This window comes from Sander lucioperca, chromosome 1, assembly GCF_008315115.2.
Source record: "Sander lucioperca isolate FBNREF2018 chromosome 1, SLUC_FBN_1.2, whole genome shotgun sequence".
NCBI classification, from domain to species: domain Eukaryota; kingdom Metazoa; phylum Chordata; class Actinopteri; order Perciformes; family Percidae; genus Sander; species Sander lucioperca.
Window position 1 is genome coordinate 28,501,505 of NC_050173.1, and position 22,032 is coordinate 28,523,536.

The 22,032-nt window shown below is 40.5% G+C and overlaps 3 protein-coding genes across 10 annotated transcripts; 1 reads left to right on the plus strand and 2 right to left on the minus strand.

Moving 5' to 3' along the window:
- Positions 1–252: 252 nt before the first annotated feature.
- LOC116052289 (NFKB activating protein) lies at positions 253–12,661 on the minus strand. 2 transcript variants are annotated; one of them, XM_036001570.1, is made up of 10 exons: positions 12,646–12,661; positions 11,189–11,191; positions 3,792–4,330; positions 2,676–2,756; positions 2,494–2,555; positions 2,297–2,389; positions 2,169–2,211; positions 1,884–2,075; positions 864–1,013; positions 253–696 (listed from the first exon to the last, which is right to left on the minus strand). In XM_036001570.1, the coding sequence occupies exons 3-10, from the start codon at positions 4,202–4,204 to the stop codon at positions 522–524; spliced, it is 1,209 nt and encodes a 402-aa protein (XP_035857463.1). In that variant the 5' UTR covers positions 4,205–4,330; positions 11,189–11,191; positions 12,646–12,661; the 3' UTR covers positions 253–521. The 2 variants fall into 2 exon arrangements, with proteins under 2 accessions (XP_035857463.1, XP_031158710.1); XM_031302850.2 differs by lacking the exons at positions 11,189–11,191; positions 12,646–12,661 and having other exon boundaries at positions 3,792–4,383.
- On the plus strand, positions 5,231–10,240 carry zbtb33 (zinc finger and BTB domain containing 33). Of its 4 annotated transcripts, none has more exons than XR_004105561.2 (3): positions 5,231–5,668; positions 7,295–9,605; positions 9,693–10,240. XR_004105561.2 is itself a non-coding variant. In XM_031302858.2 (2 exons), the coding sequence occupies exons 1-2, from the start codon at positions 5,347–5,349 to the stop codon at positions 9,178–9,180; spliced, it is 2,208 nt and encodes a 735-aa protein (XP_031158718.1). In that variant the 5' UTR covers positions 5,231–5,346; the 3' UTR covers positions 9,181–10,240. The 4 variants fall into 4 exon arrangements, 1 of the variants encoding a protein (XP_031158718.1); XR_004897426.1 differs by lacking the exon at positions 5,231–5,668 and adding an exon at positions 5,728–5,768; XR_004897425.1 differs by lacking the exon at positions 5,231–5,668 and adding an exon at positions 5,775–6,058.
- On the minus strand, positions 11,639–21,561 carry tmem255a (transmembrane protein 255A). 4 transcript variants are annotated; one of them, XM_031302866.2, is made up of 10 exons: positions 20,866–21,561; positions 19,330–19,472; positions 18,720–18,782; positions 15,104–15,193; positions 14,375–14,434; positions 14,125–14,210; positions 13,889–13,960; positions 13,453–13,621; positions 13,141–13,287; positions 11,639–13,023 (listed from the first exon to the last, which is right to left on the minus strand). In XM_031302866.2, exons 1-10 carry the CDS (start codon positions 20,921–20,923, stop codon positions 12,880–12,882), a joined length of 1,032 nt encoding a protein of 343 aa, XP_031158726.1. In that variant the 5' UTR covers positions 20,924–21,561; the 3' UTR covers positions 11,639–12,879. The 4 variants fall into 4 exon arrangements, with proteins under 4 accessions (XP_031158726.1, XP_035857468.1, XP_035857471.1 ...); XM_036001575.1 differs by having other exon boundaries at positions 13,453–13,615; positions 20,866–21,560; XM_036001578.1 differs by lacking the exon at positions 13,889–13,960 and having other exon boundaries at positions 20,866–21,560.
- Between the last annotated feature and the right edge of the window lie 471 nt (positions 21,562–22,032).

The following is a 22,032-nucleotide window of genomic DNA, read 5'->3' on the forward strand; positions in this document are numbered from 1 at the left end:
AATCATATTGTACATATTGCACTTTGGTATAATTTAAAAGATTGCTCTAAGTCAGTGATTCTGAAACTGGGTTTAAGGAATTGAAAGATAAATCTGAGAGGTCACAAAATGATTAAGAGAATAGAAAGCTTCACAAAATGATGTTCAGTTTTTCAACATTTTTATAATCTTTGCTTTTTCACTTATAAATTACCGGAAGTTTTTTTTTTTTTTTTTTTTTTTTTTAAAACCAAAAAATGTGGAAACCTCAACTTGATAATGAAAATTTATTTACCGTTGTGATCCGGATAATTTGCAAAACATTAACAAGATCAAATTAAAGTTGGCGATTGAAAGGGAAGAGAATATTATACAACAGAATACTTCTCAGTCTCACTTTTCTTTATAATTAAAATCCTTCTCCACACTGTACATTCAACCTAAACTGAATGTGGTTATCGTCCAAACAAATAAAACCTTAATACACCAAGAAAAAAAGTAAAGGTGTCCTATAAAAGGGGTAATCTGTAGAGATGTGATGTTCACTTCTCCTCCTTGCCTTTGGTTTTCCTGTACACCATCTCCCTGAAGCTCGACAGGATCTTGCTCTCTCTCTTCCTCCTCTCCTCCTGGTTGAAGGACGCCAGAGCTCTCTTTTCGTCTGCACTGTAGATCTGGTTTTCCTTTCTCAGACGCACAGCCTCCATACGACGATGTCTGCAGGGTTACATTTGAAATTTGTTAGTATCACAATAATGATAAATACTTGCGTCTCTTTGCATCATACGGACATCTGAAACGTTGCCAATTATTAATTTGCTGCAGTACAAATTGTATCACAGCCAAGGTGAGAGTTTATAGTCCTACTTCTAAACATCACGTACCTGCTGCCGCTCATCACGTAGCCAGACTTCTCAAAGTTTGCGATCTCGTCGCTGGTGAGACCGATCTCACCTCTTCTCGGGATACGTTTGCCTGCTTTCACGTACTCCGCCATCGCAGCACCTTCACCTGGCAACAGCGCATGACCAAAACTGGAAGAAGAAAAAAAGCACTTATTAAAAATTTTTAAAAGTACTGTAAATATATGTATTTATGTGCTGTTAATACAGATGTTTGCTTCCTCTTATCAGAGTAACGACTAGTTCGTACCACTTGGTAAGCCAACTTCTAGGGCTGCAACTGATGATTATTTTTATTATCTCATTGCAGATGATTTTCTCGATCAACTGTTTGGCCTACATGTCAGAAAATGGTCAAAATTAAAATGGACGTCACAAGTTTCTAAGGTCCAAGCTGACTATTTTCGAATGTCTTGTTTTGTCTTAACAGTCAAAAACCATAAGACATCATACAAGAAAGAAAAACAGCAAATATTCACATTTGAAAAGCTGGAATCACTGAATTTACAAGACTAAGAGTCTACAGCCTATCTGTGAGGCTGTAGGTGTGTGTGGTGCTTTAAGGTAAATGATGAATGCTTGATCGAATCACTCATATTCTTCTCTAAACTGCACTAAAACAGAATTACGACAGGAAGTGGGCCTCATGTCATTGCTAGCAAAGATAACCTGTCCGTGTTATGAATTTTGGGTGTTCTCAGACAATTCTAAATCACCAGAGCCACACCGAATCTGCAGACTTAGAATTCTGCAGATTCGGTGTGGCTCTGGTGATTTAGAATTTAAAAATATTAAAAAAGACTCAAGAAAAATAAATAAATAAAAAACGTAGAATGGTAAAACATCTCCAGTCCAAGCAGAAAAACAGTCCGCTAAATTCCACAGATTTTTATTCCGGCTCATCACTGAAAACTGTGGCGATTTTGTTTGGGTCTGCTAATCACCACGATGTGATGAGCATTAGTAACGTGACGTAAACTGCAACAGTAAAAATAGACTCACTCCAAAGGTCGGTCGTCCTGGGACATGTGTGTGAGCGGGGCTTCAGGGCCAACCACGTGTTCATCCATGCAGGTTTTCTCCACCCACATCACCCCGCTGGGATCCTCCTCTTCCTCCTCTGACTCTTCACTGCTGGGGTTACTCGACTCCTTGCGGCTCTTCTTCGCCTTCTTCTTCTTGGACTTCTTTGACCTGTTTCGAAACGGGAAGAGATGTTTGGTTAATCAAAATGTCCTTTTTTTCTGTGAGAATGAAGCTGGCGTATAGCTGCATGTTAGCACTTACTTCTTGCTCTTCTTTTTCTTTTTCTTCTTCTTTATTTCTTCCTCTGAAAGATAAAAAAACATGACATTTAAGCTGATAAATCTTGTGAAATATACTTTCTAAAATTAGTGGTATTACGAGTGTCTTACCATCTGAATCTGACTCTAGCTCGCTGTCCTCGGAGTGCTTTTTGTTCTTTTTTTTCTTGGATTTCTTCTTCTTTTTCTTCTTCTTTTTTTCTTCTGTGAACGACAGAGATTTCTTCGTAAATACAAATGGCATTCAATATGCCTGTAATTTATTTTTATTACTTTTACTTTATTTATTTAAACACTGTGTGCTGTACCTTCTGAGCTCGATTCTGAGCTGCTGTTTTTCTCGTCTTCGACTGGTGTGAATTCGTCAGAGCTGTCGGAGAACAAAGAAATAAACACGTGCAGTGCTGGAGAAAAAAAAAATGTGTGGTGCTTCTTAAAAACAATATTGTACGATAAATGTGTTGCTATGAAGGACAGATTATTGACTTACTCTGGCTCTTTCACTCTTGGTGAATATCCCCAAACTTCAGGACAACCTAACTCACCGATCCTCTCCCTCTCCTGCAGACGCCTGTAACAGAAAGACAGACAGATGCAGCATTCTAAACAAATAACTTCTTATGTTATTATGTAACAATGTGGGGGGAGACCACTAAGGCAGCATTCATATCAGTTCCTCCATTTGTTTAAAACCTGAATAATTGTATGATTTGTATGATTAGCTGTACAGCTGTAGAGCTGTGCAACAAATCAACATTAGCAGTGTTGGAAAATACCTGTATTGATATTGTGAAAATGATTTCAACCATTCAACAGTCTCTCTTAAACCACATCTGGATAATTCAGCAAGCAAAGTCTTGGTTAACTGTATCGAAACCTTTTGAACGATCAAGAAATATTCCAAGAGCATACAGTATTATTTATTAGTGCAGTTGATTTTGTATCAATGAGTTGTAATTTTGCTATATAGGCTAAATAGATTCATAAATGTCTCATAGGCTGAATCGGACACATTAAATACTCTTTCCCAGCAAAGGTCTTCTTAAAAACACTGATTTTTGTTTTGCATCGGATTTTCTGTAAATAGGTTTCTCCTCTTGATGCTTTTTACCATTATCAAGACAAGGCATTTCAAAACAATGTCAGAGATATCAGTAACAACAAACCATGAAACCCACTAAAATAACGAGAATATAATATAATATTAAGGACATTTTTGGTAAGGTATTTTAAAAGATTAATGTTGAAGTCACTAAAGAGAAAACAAGGTCATCAGGGTTACCTCAGCTTGGGCTTGGAATGTACACATATTTAACCTGAATAAGACATGCATATTTACCAGACAGGATATGTCAATGTCGAGGAGCATAAAACAAAAAGTATTTTACTCTCTTATACTTGTATAATTGAGACGTAATAATAAAGGGATCTGAAGCCTGACTCATACTATGGACTAAAAGTCAGGATTTCTTGACCTCTGCTGCTTCAATTTACTTTATTATCTATCTTTTGTGATCATAACTTCATAGAAAAGCATGACTGAACTGTTAGACCGACCCTTCAACGATTAATAGATTCATTGCCGTTTGGCGTTTTCATGTGTTACCTGGCAATAAAAGCCTCTTGTCTCTGTCTCTGAGCGTCGTCCCGCTGCTGTTCGTAGTAATAATCTTCTTTGAAGCTACCGTGTTTTCCAGGAGCGTCCCGTTGCTCGGACCAGTGGTTGTGACTGATGTTGTTATTGTTGGGACGCTCCCTGGACCTGGACCGGGACCGAGACCGGCTTCCGATGCGGATCCGCCTGATGTTTCTCGCCTCTCGGAATCGGCGGTCCCGTTCTTCGTGTTCCTTCTCCCTGTTGCGCGGCTTCGGGAGTTTCGGCCCGAAGCTATACGGAGAAAGGCTCCGTTCGCGGCTGTCGCTGCGGTGGCGGCTGCGGGAGCGAGTGCGGGGTCTCCGGGCCCGAGGACTCCGAGGCTCCCCGCCGCCGTCAGAGCTCGAGCGATCCGACAGTGGCATAACTACTGACTGCTTTAAACTCACACCGAAAATACGGGACACACTAAAGACACAACGTTGGTATTTTGAGGAAGATTAAGAGAAAAATTAACACGCGTCCAAGTCTTCTGTAATACGCAACAAGCACTAACCAATAACAGGAAATCAAGATACGTCCGTTCTCAAACAGAAGCCGGTCTTCCTAAAAATGCTGCACAAAGTTCCGCTTGCACTTTTTATGAGAAAATGTATAATACAATGTATAATAAATGTATATATATATTATACATTTTATACACTAATGAAAGCATGAAACCATGAAACCAAAGATTTAAAGGTACTAAATACTATGTGCACCCAACATTAATAGCAACGTTAAGTCAATTGAGACTGAATAATGAGAAAAAATAAATAAAAAACTACCGGGTTAATTGTCTATAAGAATACATTTATGAACTGCTCATTTGATGTTGATTTGCATTCAAATGTTTTCCAGTTGGATAGCAAAAGCTCAAAAATAAATAGTCCAATGGGTGGTGGGTGAGTTCTCTGTTAACAGAGATTGAACCGCTGGCAAAGAAGTTTGTACTCTAACAAAGATAACATTTCATGGTTTTGCAAAACTATTATCGACCTCGATTTGGACATAAGCACGTCCAGATGTGTTGGAAGTTTTGTAACTGTGTAACCTCAATTTCCGGTTTCACTTTGTCCGCATTTGTCTATGATCGGTCCCCGTGATCGGTCCGCATACATTTGCATGCACCTAGCAGGAGCGCGCACAGCGTAAACAAAAACTGCAGCCAATAATTTCTAAGGCAAATACTGTTACAAAAATATATATTCTGTGTGGTTCAACAATGGTGATCGATGGTTTTAAGTTTATATCTTATACGTTTAGAGTCATCATTGTTAATTAGACTCTGTAGAATTAGCCTACTACTAAGAGGAGCCACATGTGAAATATAGGTAGAAAATTAAACCCCCGCCCCCCAGATGTTGGCAGGCAGGCACAACTCGGCACAACACAGGAAGTTCCAAACATGTGTAATGTGGACCACACTGGTACGACTGGTACTTGTCGGACTAGCTAGTCAGTGAGTGTGGGTAGCAGTTTGTTTTTGTAACAATAGAGACGCGCCGTAACAGCTCAGTAAAGCAAAATGCCTTCTACTGTTAAGCTGAAAGGAAACGTGGAGCCACCGGCGGTGAACAGGAAAGTTGAGGAGGCACTAGCAATGGAGTTCTTTTTTACGGAGTTGAATGCGACCGCTACGTGCCTCATTTGCAGACAGAAAGTATTATTTAAGGGGTTTAATATGAAGCGGCATTACAACGCTAAACACGCGGGAAAGTATGATAAATACAAGGGAAGGATGAGAAAGACCATGTCCGATAAGCTTCATGAAGACTTCAACCGCTCCCCAGGGACTCCAACAGGCCCCGATTTGAGTCTTGAATCTGAACCTAAACTGTGCTCCCCAGGTATTTTACTTTATTTTATTTGATGTCCGTACGTCTCTACACTTTTATTTTGAAGGCAATGAACCGGTAGTTATCTCGACGCTAAACCCGGCGTGGAAAAGTAAGTTTTCCACAGAAATAACGTCCAGGCACTCTTTCAATGGTGTTTAAATGCTAACGTGGAGTTAACCTGTTATTTGCAATATGTGTTGTAATAGTTTTTAGTTTAATTGTGTAGTTGTTAGTCCGACACGACGGCGACTCCTTGTGGCTGTTCAATCAATGAGGCTGCAGTGCAGTTGGCAGGGGAAGCTGTCTGTTGTTAGCCATTGTCTGTAGCCAGCTAAGTAAGTTACTACAGTCGGTGGTAGTGGTACTGCTTAGTCTTGGCAGAAAACATCAAGGTTGCAGGTAAAAAAATATTCATTTCATGTGCAGCTATTTAAAGTTGCAAGATCCCATGTATCCATTGTGGTGTTGTATTTAAAGCTAACATGCTAAAGGGATGCTAAATAGTAGGCCGCGCTGTCCGCGATTCATTAAACAGGAAGAAGGGAGGAAACGCAGCTAGCGTTACCTTTTGTTAGCTGGCTGAAACAACAGTGTTGTGATAGGACTTAATCAAAAGCAACCATAATAGATTCGTTAAAGTAACTAATGTCCCCGTTAAAGTTAAATAAACGTAGTTTCGCACTTGTACAATGTCATACGAGACTGATATTTCAGCTTGTTACCACACTCCTGTTAAACTAGCGTTATTGTTTTTGTTGCCTGACTCACATTTGCACGACTGTAAACAGTGATGTTCACATTCATGCTCTCACTGTTGCTCTTTGCATCGAGACACGGCCTTTTCGAGAACTTGATAGTATTTTCTTCTATTAAGTCATTTGTAATTTCACATAAACAGCAGCCAGTTTACAGGGCACAATCTTCTTAAGCTAACGAAAAAAAATCATACTTTCATGTTAATTTTTCGTTGAAACATTTGCAACTTCATGGCCATTTTGGAGCCTGTTGTTTGTGTTTCTGTAAATTTAATTTTGTTAGTCAGAAAACGTGCTTTGTAACCTTTTGGCTACCGCCAGTGTGGGTAGATTCAGTATTAGAGGTAGACCAATAACTTGGCAGGGTCTGTATTAACTTATTGCAATCAGGATATATGTTGACTGTTCAGTTACAAGAAACTTCAGAGAATATAGTGTCACAGTAACGTAGTTTGTCCACCAGAGAACTATAACTATATTAGAAACACCCCAGTATTGTGTACTACAATTTAGAAGCATCTCAAACAATAGCCTTTATAAGCATGAATCAATACCTCTCAAAGAGCACACTCATAGCTAGCTAATTCACTACAAACTGGGTGTAACATATAGTATTGCACAAACAAAAAGAGAACCAAGTCAGAGGTGGTTTGATGTTAGACGTCCTTTAACAAACTTTATTGACTGCTTGGACTGTTATAACTGGAAAAGCAGGGTATGAAAATGACCAAAACAGAATTTGACTCCAAACCTTTAACTTTATATTTTTTTGAAGCGCCTAATGGTGTTTTGCATGTCACCATAATGTAATTAACTTGACTTTTCTGTTGCACTCAGAAATGTGATTCTCACTTGTTCTCTTTGATTTTTCTCTCTACAGCCATGCCAAGTCTAAAGCTGATATCTGCGACTGACACACAGTATTCAGCAACTGTGCTGAAGTCAATGAATGAGCAGCGAAGCCATGGATTATTTTGTGACGTCACCATTATCATACAGGACAAGAAATTCAGAGCTCACAAAACAATCTTGTCTGCCTCAAGTACATATTTCCACCAGCTCTTCAGCGTAGCTGGACAAGTGATTGAGTTAAACTTCATCAGAGCAGAAATCTTTGAGGAGATTCTTAATTACATTTACAGCGCCAAGATTTTCCGTGTCCGCTCTGACATGCTTGAGGAGCTCATCAATGCCGGACAGATACTGGGAGTCAAGTTCATTGCAAACTTGGGGTCACCATTATCACAAGTTAAGGGTCTGCCTGGTTTGTCTAAGGAGACTGGGAGCAAAAGTGACACACCCACAGAGATGATGCCCATCATCGCAGAGTCTTTCTCAATATCCGCAGAGGAATTCAATCAGACGAGCAAGCCTGCAGGTAATGACGAGGACTCGGACAATGATGTTATGTTTGTCTCGCATACAGATGCTCAAACCAGAGCAGCCAGTCAGAAAGCCAACTCTGGTGAGGTCATTGATGTGGATATAGCTGATTCAAAAAATGCAGCACAAAATCAAAATGAAGAATCAAACCATGCAGTTGCAAAACAGAAAGAGAAAGCCAGAACCCCCTTGAAAACATATACTGCAAAGCCTCTCGTCATTAGTTGTCCAAACCCCAGTTTGCCCAACAGCAGCCCTCTGCGCAGTCCAGACAGCAGCTCCAATAACTCGTCTTCCCCTGCCAGAGTTTCCTCAGGAAGTGCTCCCACAACGCCAGCCAGGTTAGGCAGTTTCACCCCTGAGCCCTCGAGTGCCTCTCAGACCTCTGAAAACAGTGATATAATGGGAGTCCACAAGAAGCAAGTGTCTGCTTCATCTCAGCAAGGGGATTTCAAAGTAAGGCTCTTAGATGTGTCTGATAGCCAAGCAAATCAAACTAACATACCCAAATCAGTTATAGCAGCAAAAAAGACGGTGACACTGAATACAGCAACAGAAATTGATTCAATTTCATCAGGCTGTAAAGTGTATGCCAATATTGGAGAAGACACTTATGACATTGTCCCAGTGAAGGAAGATCCAGGCGAAGGGGGCTCTAAAGCCAATAAAGGGAAGAGATCATTAATGGCAACGCCTATAAAGCCCCTGGATAAAGCACCCACATCCCCGAAGGCCAGCCCAAAGAAGAAGAGGACCAAAACAGAGCTTGAGGATCACTACGAGCTGATCATGGATGGGAAGACTTTCTATGTGTGCATCGTCTGCAAGCGCCCGTACGTGTGTCTGACGAGTCTCCGCCGTCACTTCAACACCCACTCGTGGGAGAAGAAGTACCCGTGTCGCTACTGTAACAAGGTCTTTGCACTGGCCGAGTACAGAACTAAACATGAAATCCACCACACAGGAGAGAGGAGGTACCAGTGCTTGGTGTGCAATGAAATGTTCATGAACTACCAGTTACTCTCCACCCACTGCAAGCAAGTCCACAACCAGGATCCCAGCGGGAGGAAAGAGAAAGATGATGCAGACAACAACTTATACCGACTCCTGCCGTGTAAGACGGTGCAGATGAAGCCATACTCGTGGAGTACCGACGGGCAGGGGGTCCCTGTCATATCCGAGGATGGCAGCGTGCATCACATAACCAGCGTCGGCGAAGATGTCCACTCCTCCACCCAGACCAGGATGTTGAACTGGGATGACATCTTTATTGAGTCCGATGCTCACATGCCACCTGATGCTCACAGCCAACCAGAGTCAACCATGAACAGTCCTCCACAAGGAGCCACAGAGTTTGACTTTGTTATACCAGAGACCTACTGAGCAACACGTGCGCTGCTCCATTACCTGTGCCTTTTAGGTGCCCCCGACCCTTTTTTCCTCTTTGGTTCCATGTCAACAATATTCGTATGTAATTCTCAATAGTGTCCGCTTAAGGTACGGTCACATTAGCCTTTCTGTTTAATGACATTTGTGGTGTAATGTTTTAATGAATATGGCGATGATGCACTGTAGAATAATGTCAGAGCAGCAGGGAACTCTGAACTGTGAGTCTGCCAGAGACAGCTGGAGATTGCTTGAATGTGTCAGTCGTGCTGTTTTCAGTTGATGTGAAAGTGAGACGGAGTGAATAGTTGCAGGATGGAAGTGTAATGTGACCGTACCTTTACTCACTTTACTCTGCTTGTGTAATAGCCTTGATCTTTTGTATCATTGGAATAAATGATCGTCACATTAGCAAAAATACAGTTCACACACAGTAAACTCAATCAATCAAAAACTGCCCCAGAAATGTGAGGCATAATTCACTAGCTGTAATAAAAAGGCAAATGTAGGTTTAATGTATGAGGCAAATTATAGCTATATCAGCTAGAAGATGTCTACTAAAGTATCTGGAGGACAAAGCATTGAAATGAGATGTTTGAATTTCTCGTTCTCTTGTTTCTGCAGGTCGTCTGAATCAGTTAAAGACATTAAGCATCCCACTGAGCTCCATTTCATAAAATATGTGAAACCTCAATTGATGATTTGGTCTGTAACCAGGTAACCCTTTTTTCACAGGATATGTAAAATACAGGACGATGCCTGTAATTAAATAAAACATGATCGCTTACATTTTAAGTCCATCACCATCGGATGCATCAATCATGAATCTCAGCCTGTATTTGAAAATCAGATGGAGTTTCTGGACTGGTGACTCCTTGTTCCCATTTGAGTGAGAATGTTAATGATCGGAAAATATATTTTTTCATTGTGTGATTGTTGGCGATCCCACGTGGGTATTGTGGCAGGGAAGATATATACAATAGTTATTTAATTTTCCAGTGGATGGAAAAATACTAATGGCTTTTTTTTGTCCATTAAACCCCTTGTTTTATTTTGATACACCTGTACATTTTTATTTTCTTTGCTTTCCTTGTTGTGCCCTAAATGTAATTTTAATGCAAAATCAGCCGGCTTCATAGTGTAGGCTAGGGATTTTGCACACAAATGTAATGATAGGATTGACATAAATTGAGGATTATTTCAGTCCGTAATAGCACTTAGTGATGGATCAGGCAGATTTTTTTGTAATATTTCTACATTTTGAATCTTGTTCTTCCATTGTTTTAAAATGTAATTGGTCAGTATGAGTAAAAAAAAAGAAAGTAGTGCTAACATGGGAATCTATTCTACTTCATGTCATTCAATTTGTTTTTCAATTAACAGATTAACATTGTTGTGTGATGTACAGTATGTTTGCGTTACCTTTTTTTTTTTACTGTTTCAGATGTATTTATTAGTTTAATAGCGTTTTAGCAACAAAATTAAATACTTAAATACTCAGTTATGTTGGCATTGTACAAAATCTCCCTTTTCTGTCAATTAGCAACGAGTGTTATTTACCTAATGGTAAATAAATGATTGTTTTACTATTTAAACTTAATTCTCTCGCACTACCAGCACATATGCATCTGCTATTTTATTTACTGTTGTGTCAATGCGTGTACATTTCTTTAGCATCTCAAAATGAACACAACAAAAGTCTTAATCACGTCTCTCGCAAAGTATAATAAGTCTGAATTATACAAAATCCTGTCTGGAGTTCTGGATCAAGAGTTAAATCCACTAGTGTCATGAACTTAAATTTTGTTCATTACCAAATGCAATTGTACACAGCACGACATGGTGAAATTAGAGCTCTGCATTAAACCCATCCTAAGCATTAGGAGCAGCGGGCCACTGTCAAGCGCCCGGGCAGCAGATTGGAGTGCAGTGTATAGGACAGACTTTAAACTAAATGCTAACATACCCGCAATGATAACATGCTGATGTTTACAGGTATGTTTACCATCTTAATTTAACATGTTAGCATGCTAACATTTGCTAATTGGCACTAAACATGAAAGTCGAGCTGAGGTGTGGTTTTTCAGGTATGTGGTTATAAACCAAAGTTTTGACTTGATGGTGTTATGTGGAAAGTTAGGTGATCACCAAAGTTATCACTGTTTTATCTTTAGAGGGGGACATGAACATCTGCAACAAATTTAAAAGCAATCCGTCCAACAGTAATAAGGAACTTCACCAACACACTAAAAATGTCAACCTCATGGTGACACAAGAGGGAAAGTCCGGTTCCCTGAAGTCAGTAAGGATCATCATCTGAGCACTATGAATGTCTGTGTAAATTGTCTCATGGCAACCTATCTAACCTAACCAACAGTTGAGATGTGTCAGTCTGGGACAAAGTGGTGAACCGACCGACCACACTGCTAGCTTGGCTTAAAAGAAACGCACACCATTTGAATTACACAAAACATTTGTTTAATGGCAAGACAAAAAGGAACTGGCAATCAGCCCCTGAGAGTGCATTGTTTAAATTATAAAAATCAGGGATTAAAGCTGACAACGACCTGTCTCACAAACGAAGTTTACTCTTCTTAACTCTTTCTCGGGGAACAACAGTTCTTTGACTTTTCATGATCTCCCATCTCGTCAGTGAATCCAGCACCGACTGTTTACACTCGGGCTTACTAATTTTCTTCCTGACAAAGACAACACATTTCAACTCATAAATGTGATATTGCGACTACTTACAAGGAGAGATGAAATACGCTTACCTGCTTTGCAGCTTTCAGTGAAAACACAATATATAGGATTTTTGGGTGTAACTGTAACCATCCTTAACAACTACTGCAGAATAGCTTATTTCTTCATTGCTCTGCAAAGTTCACCACAAACTGATCAAGATATTCTTGAACATAAACTGAAGAGTTGATGAATAGATACCATGATCAGACTGTATACCTTAGGCTTAGCTTGCTAAAATTGCATCTGTATAATACTGCTGTACATACATTAAGAGCATGTAATACCTCCATTACTGCTAACTTTGCCTAATTAACAAGTGTAGAAACGACTGCCTGGGCCTACAACTAGTTTTTCATTTTCTAGCTGATTCCTAACTGGGGAAGACACCAAAGCTTTCATTAACTGGGGTTTGATATCATAGGAGGGTTATACGTAGCTGTGCTCATCAGTCCAGATCCTCACAGTGCAAACTGCAAGGACGTTGTCATCTGTGTTACTCGAGGCAGGAAGCATTTACAATATGTACTAAACAGGAATGAACATAAAGCAGGAGCTGGAGGAGAGTTTTTGACCTTGTACAGATTAAGTCCAGGTGGCCGAGAGCTGCAGCGCTGATAGCCCAATTTGCATTAAGGCAGTTAGATGTGTAAACAGTCCTGGCTTTGAAACGGCTGTCTCTCTCTTGATGTGTATATGCACACACAAACACACACAAACACACACATACACACACGCTGTAGGCATGAGAGTGAGTGGTGCCCAGGGAGACAAACACTCCTTGTGTTGGGCTGAACTCAAAGGGAGTGTGCTCCGTGGCCATCCTCTTCCTCGCCACCTTTCCTTCAACACAGTTCTCAAAGATAGTGAGGAAAAGCCCAGAGGAATTGTGCATTCAAACCACTCAATCAGCACCCGATAATGTTTCAGGTGCCTTCTTTGCTCTAAGCCATCTTACGGGCTGTACGGTGGGGGCTTCTCATCAGGATGGTTGTGAGGAGGAGAGTAGCGTGGAGGGATCATGGTGGGCCACAGGTGGCTGGCTCCAGACTGGGAGTCATCCGACAGGCCGGAGGAGTCGGGGAACATGTAGGAGCCCTGTGGGGAAGACAAACATTTATTAGAATGACCTGTTCAAGAGTTTGGTTTCAGAATAACTGCTGACTAAATCACTGCATATGTGACTTTGCTTGATTATTTAAAGTGGCTCTGTACCTGCAGGTCGTAGGCAGTGTAAGGCGGCAGGCAGGGGGCAGTGTTGTAATATGAGTTGTGGGTGGTGGTGGGTGGAGGAGGCTGTGAGGGGACTGGAGCTGTGATGGTCTCCGGTTCAGATGTGCTCTCTGAGACAGCTGAGGGAGTCTGACAGGAAGAATATTGGTCAGTTTCTGTCAGTTCAATCACCAGAGACTTACAAAACAAAAGCCTTTACATCAGCTCATACATTATTTCAACACATTGGGCAGAATTTACACTCAATTGCCAGATGGTGTCTTCTCTTCTTTGCTGGTAAATATATGTACCCACCATGTCTTTGAAGCCTCCCAGCACCGCAGCAGTAATGATGCCCAGAAAGAGGGCCACGATGTTGAGGATTGTAGCGGACCACAACAGGTGATAGAGGTGCACCACGTCCTCGCAGCTCTTCACATCTGTGTATTCATGGTAGCCTCCAATCACCTCTACACGGCTAGCCCAGTGGGTGGAACAGAGAGGGAGACGGCATACAGTCAAGCCACAAAAAGTCAATAATGAAAGTTTTTCTTTTTTGTATTCAGGACACAATGAAAGACATACAACATGTTTTGATTTATAGATGTTAATGAGTCAATGAGAGCTTGAGACACAGAGGATATGAATGGGTGTTTGGTTGAACACAAAAAGGACATGAAGTGGAATTGGCACACTACAAAAAGTTGCTCATTAATGGCCGATATGGTTCTAGAAAAAAAAAGGAACCTACTTCCAAATCATGGATGATTTCCTAAACTTTTTCAAAACATCTTTATTCTGAAGTCCCATAAGAGGATGTTCTCTGCAACAAAGGTTAAAAGAAAAGAAACATTCTTGTTCTAATACAATCAACGTTGCAGTGCAAAAAAATCTCCCACAAAAATGGCACAACGGTACACATAAAAAAATCAAAGCAACACAGCAAAGTAAGTAGCTACTGATTTAGAGGTTTGTCGGCATACTCACTTCCCGCAGTTATAGAGGTCGCAGCAGTAACAGGTGTTGCCCTTCACACGCAGGTTACATGTGCGCGATGATGTCTGACAGGGCACCTGAAGGCCAAAATTAATTTTTAATTATTAGTCTTTTCACTTTAGGTCGACTTGTGGCTCTTAACAATGTCCCTATCCAAGTGCAAGGCTAACACTGACACATACACATACACTGAGCATGAATTCATTGTATTTCTGTAAACAGAAAATTATGTGTTTCTTACATCACGTTCAGTCTCACTGGAGTGATACTCACAGCGGCCAGCATACAGAGGCCTGAGGTCCTGCAGTACAATTAACAACATTTTAACACATTTTACTGCACAATTCATCACTGGTCTACTGACAAACACACTGAATTAGAAGAAACCAAAAGAGACAAGAACTCATCTGTGATTACTGCTGAGAATGGATAACCATCTGACAGCGTCACATCATCTCTTCAGTCTGTCACTGCATCATATTAGTAATTCCCTTTCATGCAACAGTAAGGCTCTTTGTAGTTCAGTGTACAAAAAAACTATCTGAAAAGAAATGTTCCATTTTCCATTTTACTGTAAATGAAATCCTGCTAATGGTGCTGATCTCATAATGGTGCTGATCTCCCTGATCACCCCTCTCTTCACCTAGTAACCCATTTTAGCATAATTGTTTAAAGATTGCATTAGTTGTTATAAGTTATAAGTACTTTGCATCACGGAGAATAATCTCCTACTACAAAATACATTTTTCTTGCTGAGAAGGGTGCAGCAGCTGCTACTGCTGACCATATGTGAGCAATGCCCTTGCAGAAGGGCAGAAGTTTTACTGTATGTCTCATGCAGACAGAGTATATTAATCTTTAATGGGAATGGCATTGATTAATCGTTAAGTTATAAGTCAGGGCATAAGTGTTATCCATTTTTATAATTTATCAGTTTGGTTATATAAGTAGAAGCTTCAGTGATACTTACAATGTGCCTGGAAGCAAACACTCCATCAACGATAGCACAGCAGAAGGCAGCCACCACTCCGAAACTGATGAAGACAATAGATGCCACTAACTGTGAAAGAAAACATCATCTGCATCACTCCTCATCGCACTAAAATGATTGTGAGACTATAAACTCAATTTAAGCATAATTTGAATTGCTTCCTCTCACCACTTTTGTATTGGGTTACATTCTCAACAATAATCTGTATCATCCTGCATGGTGCTTCTCTCTAAATATGAATACCTCTGAATGGGACCAGGGTGAAGGGGGCTGTGTGGGCCGGGTAAAAGACAGTAACGGCGCGCTGCGGTTGTCACCCAGCTCCAATGGTGTTTGTGGCTGGCATGGTGCCCAGCTCTTTATAGGCACTGCAACCCTTAATTCCCTCCACACTCCCCTAACTCTCCTCTTTTCACTCCTTAATGAAAGACAGCAGCATGTATTCAATTACACATCACCCCACCCTGTCTGCAGCCAGCCGAGCTCACAGGAAGGAGGCAGTGCAAGTGACACAACAGATCCAACAGCTAGAGGTAACAGGGATTTATGCCTGTGCCAAGCTTTCTACAACACTGACATGAATACATCTGTAAGCATATGATTGAGAAACCAAGGGATTTTCAACATTGTGTTTATGATTTGCAAAGGTGTTGATAGTTAGTCGGGCTTGTCATTCTTAGTTTTTTACTCTGACGGACTTGGCCCTCCATCAACACATTATTTTCTGCAAAACTAACAACAGTTTGAGTTATTTTAAATTAAAGAATTTCTGTATTTGTGTTGTGCTCTCTTGTGTGCTCCTCTCACTGGTTTGAAGTGGACAGGGCTTAGCTGGAAAAACATAATGTCTCATCAATGAGGCACTCAGGAGGAGTAGGGTTGGGCATCGAGAACCGATTCCTACTTGGATTTGTTTAAAAAATTACGATTCCAGTGGAATCGTTTCTCTATTGGAATTGTTTGGAATCGTTTTAGGATTTGGTTTCAAATCTGATCATGGGTTCCAAATTTAGCATGCGCAAGTTTTGGTTTCCGTGGCGGCCAGGCGCTTGTTGTGTTGCAGCCATGGAGCACAGTAAGCAGTGCTCTAGTGTGGCTTTATTTTATGTTGAAAAAGCCCGGTAAAACTGCAAACCACCACTGAATCAAAATAAAACTTTACTCTTATTTATGAAATAAGCATGTGACCCGTTTCAATTCCACCCTTCAAAGAATCGGAATCAAGAATCGATAAGAACCGGAATCGAAAGGAAGAATCGGAATTGGAATCAGAATCGTTAAAATCCAAACGATGCCCAACCCTACTCAGGAGCAACATTTGAATCAAAGTCTGAGTTGTGGGGTTTGCTTATGATGCAAGGCATACACAACACTCCTAATGAAGCAGGCTTTGAGTGTTAAACTCTTAATAAATTATACCTTAATATGTTTTCCAAACTTTAAAGGCATACTATGCAAGATTTGTACCTTAATATAACAGCTTCAAAGTCATTTCGATGGTAAACAAACTCGTAGTAGGGCGAATCATCCCAATAGCAAGGCGGGGGGGGGGGGGGCGCCACCTGCTGGCAAAACCAGCAATGCAGGTTTGAAAGGTGGCGCCCCGCCAAATCACGACTTGCCTTACGGCACGACGTCACATACATCAACAGTAACAAGAAGCAGCCTCTATGGAAGACACTAGCACGCATTTCAGACGTGAATCATGGCGAAGTCGACGAAGAAAACGCGGTCGGAAGAGTCAAGGAAAAGAAAACGAGAAACTGTGGCCGGTTGGCTCATTTGGTGGAGCGGGCGCACATGTGCAGAGGTTTATTCCTCGACGCAGAAGGTCCAGGGTTCAAGTCCGACCTGTGACGGTTTTCCTGCATGTCTTCCACCCTCTCTCCTTTCATGTCTCAGCTTTCCGATCAAATAAAGGCAGAAATGCCCACAAAAAAAAAAAAAAACGAGAAACTGGCCGCCTGAGGAACCAGACAAGAGTCCCACTCGGTCAGACTTTCATTCGTTGGCGAGAGCTAAAAAGCAGCAAAGGTAAGGTTAAATACAAGTACTCCACAGCGACTGTAGGGGTCGCTGTTTGACAAAAATGAAAACTGCATAGTATGCCTTTAACTTTGATTGTTACACACTTAGTCATTATTATTTGATGTTATAGTGAAATACTTAAGTTTTGGAACCAAGTTTTTGAGGGCTTTAAACATCAAGATGTTCAAACATGTTTTTCGGGGATAAACTGGCAAATGTGGAATAAAAAATGTAGGTTTTGAGTGGCATTCAGTAGGATCTTTTACTACATGGAGTGGATTCATACGTGTATCAGAAGTGCTTCTTCATCTATGTACCCTTTGACTTTCTTTGGACCATTTTTAAATCAATAAAATTATTTTAAATCAATATTTTTATATATTTTTTTTTATCCTTTACTCATTATCCTTTATTTTAAACTGTAATATAAAAGGTGCACAGTTTGCTGCTGATGTCTGCTAACAGGATAATTTGTTGATTTTTTTTTTTTTATTATGATTCACTTAATTTCTCCTATTTACAAGTATAAAAATACAGAAAGCGTTTTTATTCATATGCTGATTATTCTCTCAATTAGTCAATTAAAAATGGCAGATAATAGTGTGAATGTTTATCAAAATCTCCCAGAGATTGTTTTCTCCAAGCAACAGTCCAAAATCCAAATATACAATATATTAATAATTCTTTTGCCAAGTACATTTACACATACGGGGAATGTATCCTCTGCATTTAACCCATCCTAACTAATTGGGCAGCCATAGCCCGGCGCCCTATGACCAACTCCAGTTGTAATGCCAGTACCTATGTCAAGGACAATGGCAGGAGTTACCTAGCATGCATGTCTTTGTACAATTTACTATCATAAAAGACAAAGAAAACCTGTCAATATTCACACTTTAGAGGCTTAAAGCAGTGAATTGTCGGCATTTGTGCTTAAAATATGAATGAAGCGTTTAATTAATTAGTAAAATAGTCCATTCATTTTCTGTAGGTCAACTAATCATTTCAGCTCTACTGAAAATGTAACAATACAAAAAGTCATGTGTGCTTCTAATACCCCAAACCATGAAATATATCAACACATTTTATTCTATGTAATAAAATGTTTTGGGAAACAACATATCAGAGGCAGCGCAGTGTAACTTGGTCAGTTGTGGGACCCGATGGCATCCAAAATGCGTTATGTGAAAAGGTGGCACAGTACAAACTCATTCTTCATTTCAGCCCTGACAGTCCCCGCCCGGCATCTTCCACCTGCTCCCTTCATCTGCAGTTTCCTTCCCCACATTCCAGTGTGGACATCTGCCCTCCTCCACTTACACCCTATTTCTATTTCTGGCTGCATCTCCCTTGAAGCCCAGACGTCTCAAGCCAAGTGGGACTCACAGTCTGGGTCAGGTCTGCTATGTCTATTGTCACATTGACAACATAATCAGGCCTGTAGGCTGTTGTTAGTTAACTTGGAATGATACGCAGTTTAATGATAGTTTTCTGTTACTGTAAAGACAAGGAGACACCAAGCACTGAAAGTGATCTCAATGCACAAAGGTAATATAAATCCTCTTACCATCTGCCTCTTGTTCTCTATCAAATGAGCGCCAATAATTCCCAGAAAAGAGCCAAAGCCCAGCTGGAAAGAGAGAAAATAACTGTAAGCATTTATCTAATTTGACCATAAAGCTTTGATTTCATACTACAGTGAGATAAATCAAGCGTTAGGTGTTTCTGTCATACCCTGGAGAAGCACTTTAGCATGTTTACAGTGTTATGAACTATTCACAATCTCTGTACATTACATGGTATCTTAATGATTTAAACTATGAATCTGATGAATTTGAGGACGAAATTAGAAGAGGCATCTTTGGAAATGTAGCTGACATACAGGGGGTGCTTTTATGGTCGCTCTTTACTTTCAGCAGAACGCTAAAAGCTGAGTACTGTGAAGAAAACACATTTATGGACTGAGATATTTCGCCTCACTCAGCCCATAATGATACTAATGCTGAATAATGAATGTGGGGAAAATTCAACCCTCAGAGACCTTTCAGTAATTAGGTTCATCAGGAGCGGGAAGAGCTGGCTGAAAACACTCTCACTTCACTGACACTTCACTCATTATGAACTCTGACAGGGGACAGGCCTGTTGCTGTTGCATCCAGGTGTGAATGTGCACTCACAATGACTCCTGGGTAGTAGCCACCCACTGTAATGTTCTGCGTCCTGGTAGTCGCTGCCAGGCCAAAGATGAGGATGAGCACAGATACTATGAGCAGCAACACTGTCACTATTATGGATTTCCTCTTCCTCCTCTTAAAGGAACCTAAAAGACGACAAATGAGCGCACATTACTGCTGTGACGTGAACAGGAAAGTGATGTGAAATTAAAGGATGAGGCTGCAACTAGACTCCACCACAAGCATTGATACAATGGGAAGTAGTTAAAGAGACATGTGACCGGACTGGAGTTTCATGTATATGACAATAAACTAAACTAGACTTGATTTGAAAAACATAAAACAAAGTACCCAACTTTAACTTGACATATTCATATATGTTGCTTTTCTTTAATCACAGATGGTTTGATTAAGTGGGAAAACTTCCTGACGTGCACCAAATGTTCGATTGATTCAACAATTTGCAGCCATTTACAATTACTTTTCATCATTATATTTACATTTATGTGGCTTTTTCTGTTGATTTGTGTCAAAAACTTAAATTAACAGCTTTGAGATGTTGATCATATAATAACAACACATCCTCTTCAAGTATTGTTGTCTGAGACCTTTGTTGAATATGATTCCCTTAATTCCCTTTCTCTCTCCTCATATCCAGTCAGTTCTTTGCTGTATTCTGTCTAATAGAGGCATTCAAGTTTTTGAATACTTTTACAGGCAACATACTATACAATACATGTATGCATCCTGTCAGGCCAGGTAACTGTATACTTTATATTTGTAAAGCAGAGTTTTCATCCTGTACTAAAAATCAAATAATTTCACTATATTGGCAGTACAACAATTACTGATAGGAAGTTGCCTTGGTGAGTTCACAGTGCACAACGTAGCTACTAATAATACAACCATCATTTACACAAGCGCATATTCAACATAACAAAATGTGCATTAAGCAAAAATGAACTACCTGACAATGTGTGAGAGGTTTGCAATTCAGAAGTCAAATAATGGCCAGTGATGCTCTAATAAGTGACCACTTTTCTTTCTCCAACCTTGCCTTACAAGGAATAAGAAGTCTAAAGCACTTACATGATCCTACTGTGTCAACAATCTAGTAGTATTGAGAATTACCTGTTGGGCAGTAGCCTACTAAAATGTTGTAAATATATTCACAGATTGTCTCCTACACGAATGGACCATTTTAGTCCATACCACAGTATCCCACAGTCTCATCGTCGCCGCACCTGCAGTGACGCGCTGCGGCCTGGACTAGAAAAAAAAACAAAAAAAACGCTCTGATGATGCAACGAGTGTTTTGTCTGCTTTTGTGTGTGTTTGTGAGAGAGAGAAACATTCCGTTACTGTTTTAAACCGACAAAAATAACAAATAATTGCCTAAATGTTTACCTTAGTGTGTGAAACAATTAAAAGAAGCTTGCAGCGTTCAATGCCGTCCCCGCAGTCAGTGTGGTCAAACGAGTATATTATTGAATTGATAAAACCTGCTGCAGACACGCCATTGACCTTGCACACACCTACCCATGCTTGTTTCAGACAGGGTCAGTCCGCTGGATTGAAGGCTCTGAGCAGGAGGCATGCTGGCAAGAGGCTGTTTAACGCAGTCCGCCCGGACGATCCTCTTGCTTATAATTTAACAATAGTCACGACTCAACGTTATTCGCTATGTATTTTAGAGCTAACTGTGTACAATCGTGAGCTAACGCAGACGGCGTGCTCGCTTGCTGTGGCATTCTCCGAGAACAACCCTCCGTCCCCGCCGAGCCCGAGTCCGTCTCATTTACATCCCCGCGGCTGTTGATACGTCTGCCGGTCTCCGTCCTCACAGTGTGTCGGTGTCGGGACGGTGGTGGGTCGCTCCTGCTGCTGCTGGCCGTGTGTGCGCATGTCACACACATAGGCTACTCAAAAAACTAAGTACTCAGTCAGTCGTTACTTGTAGGCTACTTGTTTCAAAGCAAACCATACTACTTATAGGCTATAACATATTATCAGATTCTACCGAAGTACGTGATACCACCATGTTCGCTGTACTTTCCATTACAAGAACAAATGTTGAATCGTCAGATAATTAATTTGATATTCTCATAACACTATCGTCTCTGTTCTGTCGATTATACTGCTATATATGTGTCGTTACTGCCTTACATAGATTTGGCGCTCCTTGTCGTGGTTTGGTAGAAAGTAAAAGTTGGAGCTGACACTGCTGGTCAGTGATGTCCAAGCATCGAGCGCCATCGTCTGTCAGAAATAGACGTTGCGTTCAAGGGCTTTAGGGAGCAGGTACGTCTGAGCATAGACTAGTCCTGAAGACATTTTTTTAATGTACACAATTCCATCTGGTCCAAAATAAAAAGGACCCCATGTTTTGTTTAGTAGCCTAGCTTATATTTTACTGTAGGTAAGCTATGAAGGCGGACAGTACAACTTCATTTGTAGTAGCAGCATTAAAAAGAGAAAATCCAGGTCAGATAGGCTATAGTCTATGGTCAGATATGAAACTGAAAATGCACAGTCAGCAACCACAAAAAAAAAAATCAAAGAGGTAAAATAATCAGGAAACCATACTTAGATATACATTTAGATTTGTTGCCTAGATTATATTTTTTAGTTCTCTCTTTTAGCACATTTCTCTCTCTCTTTTTTTTTACCTTGGTTGCAATTTTATTTGTCACATTGACAGGGCTA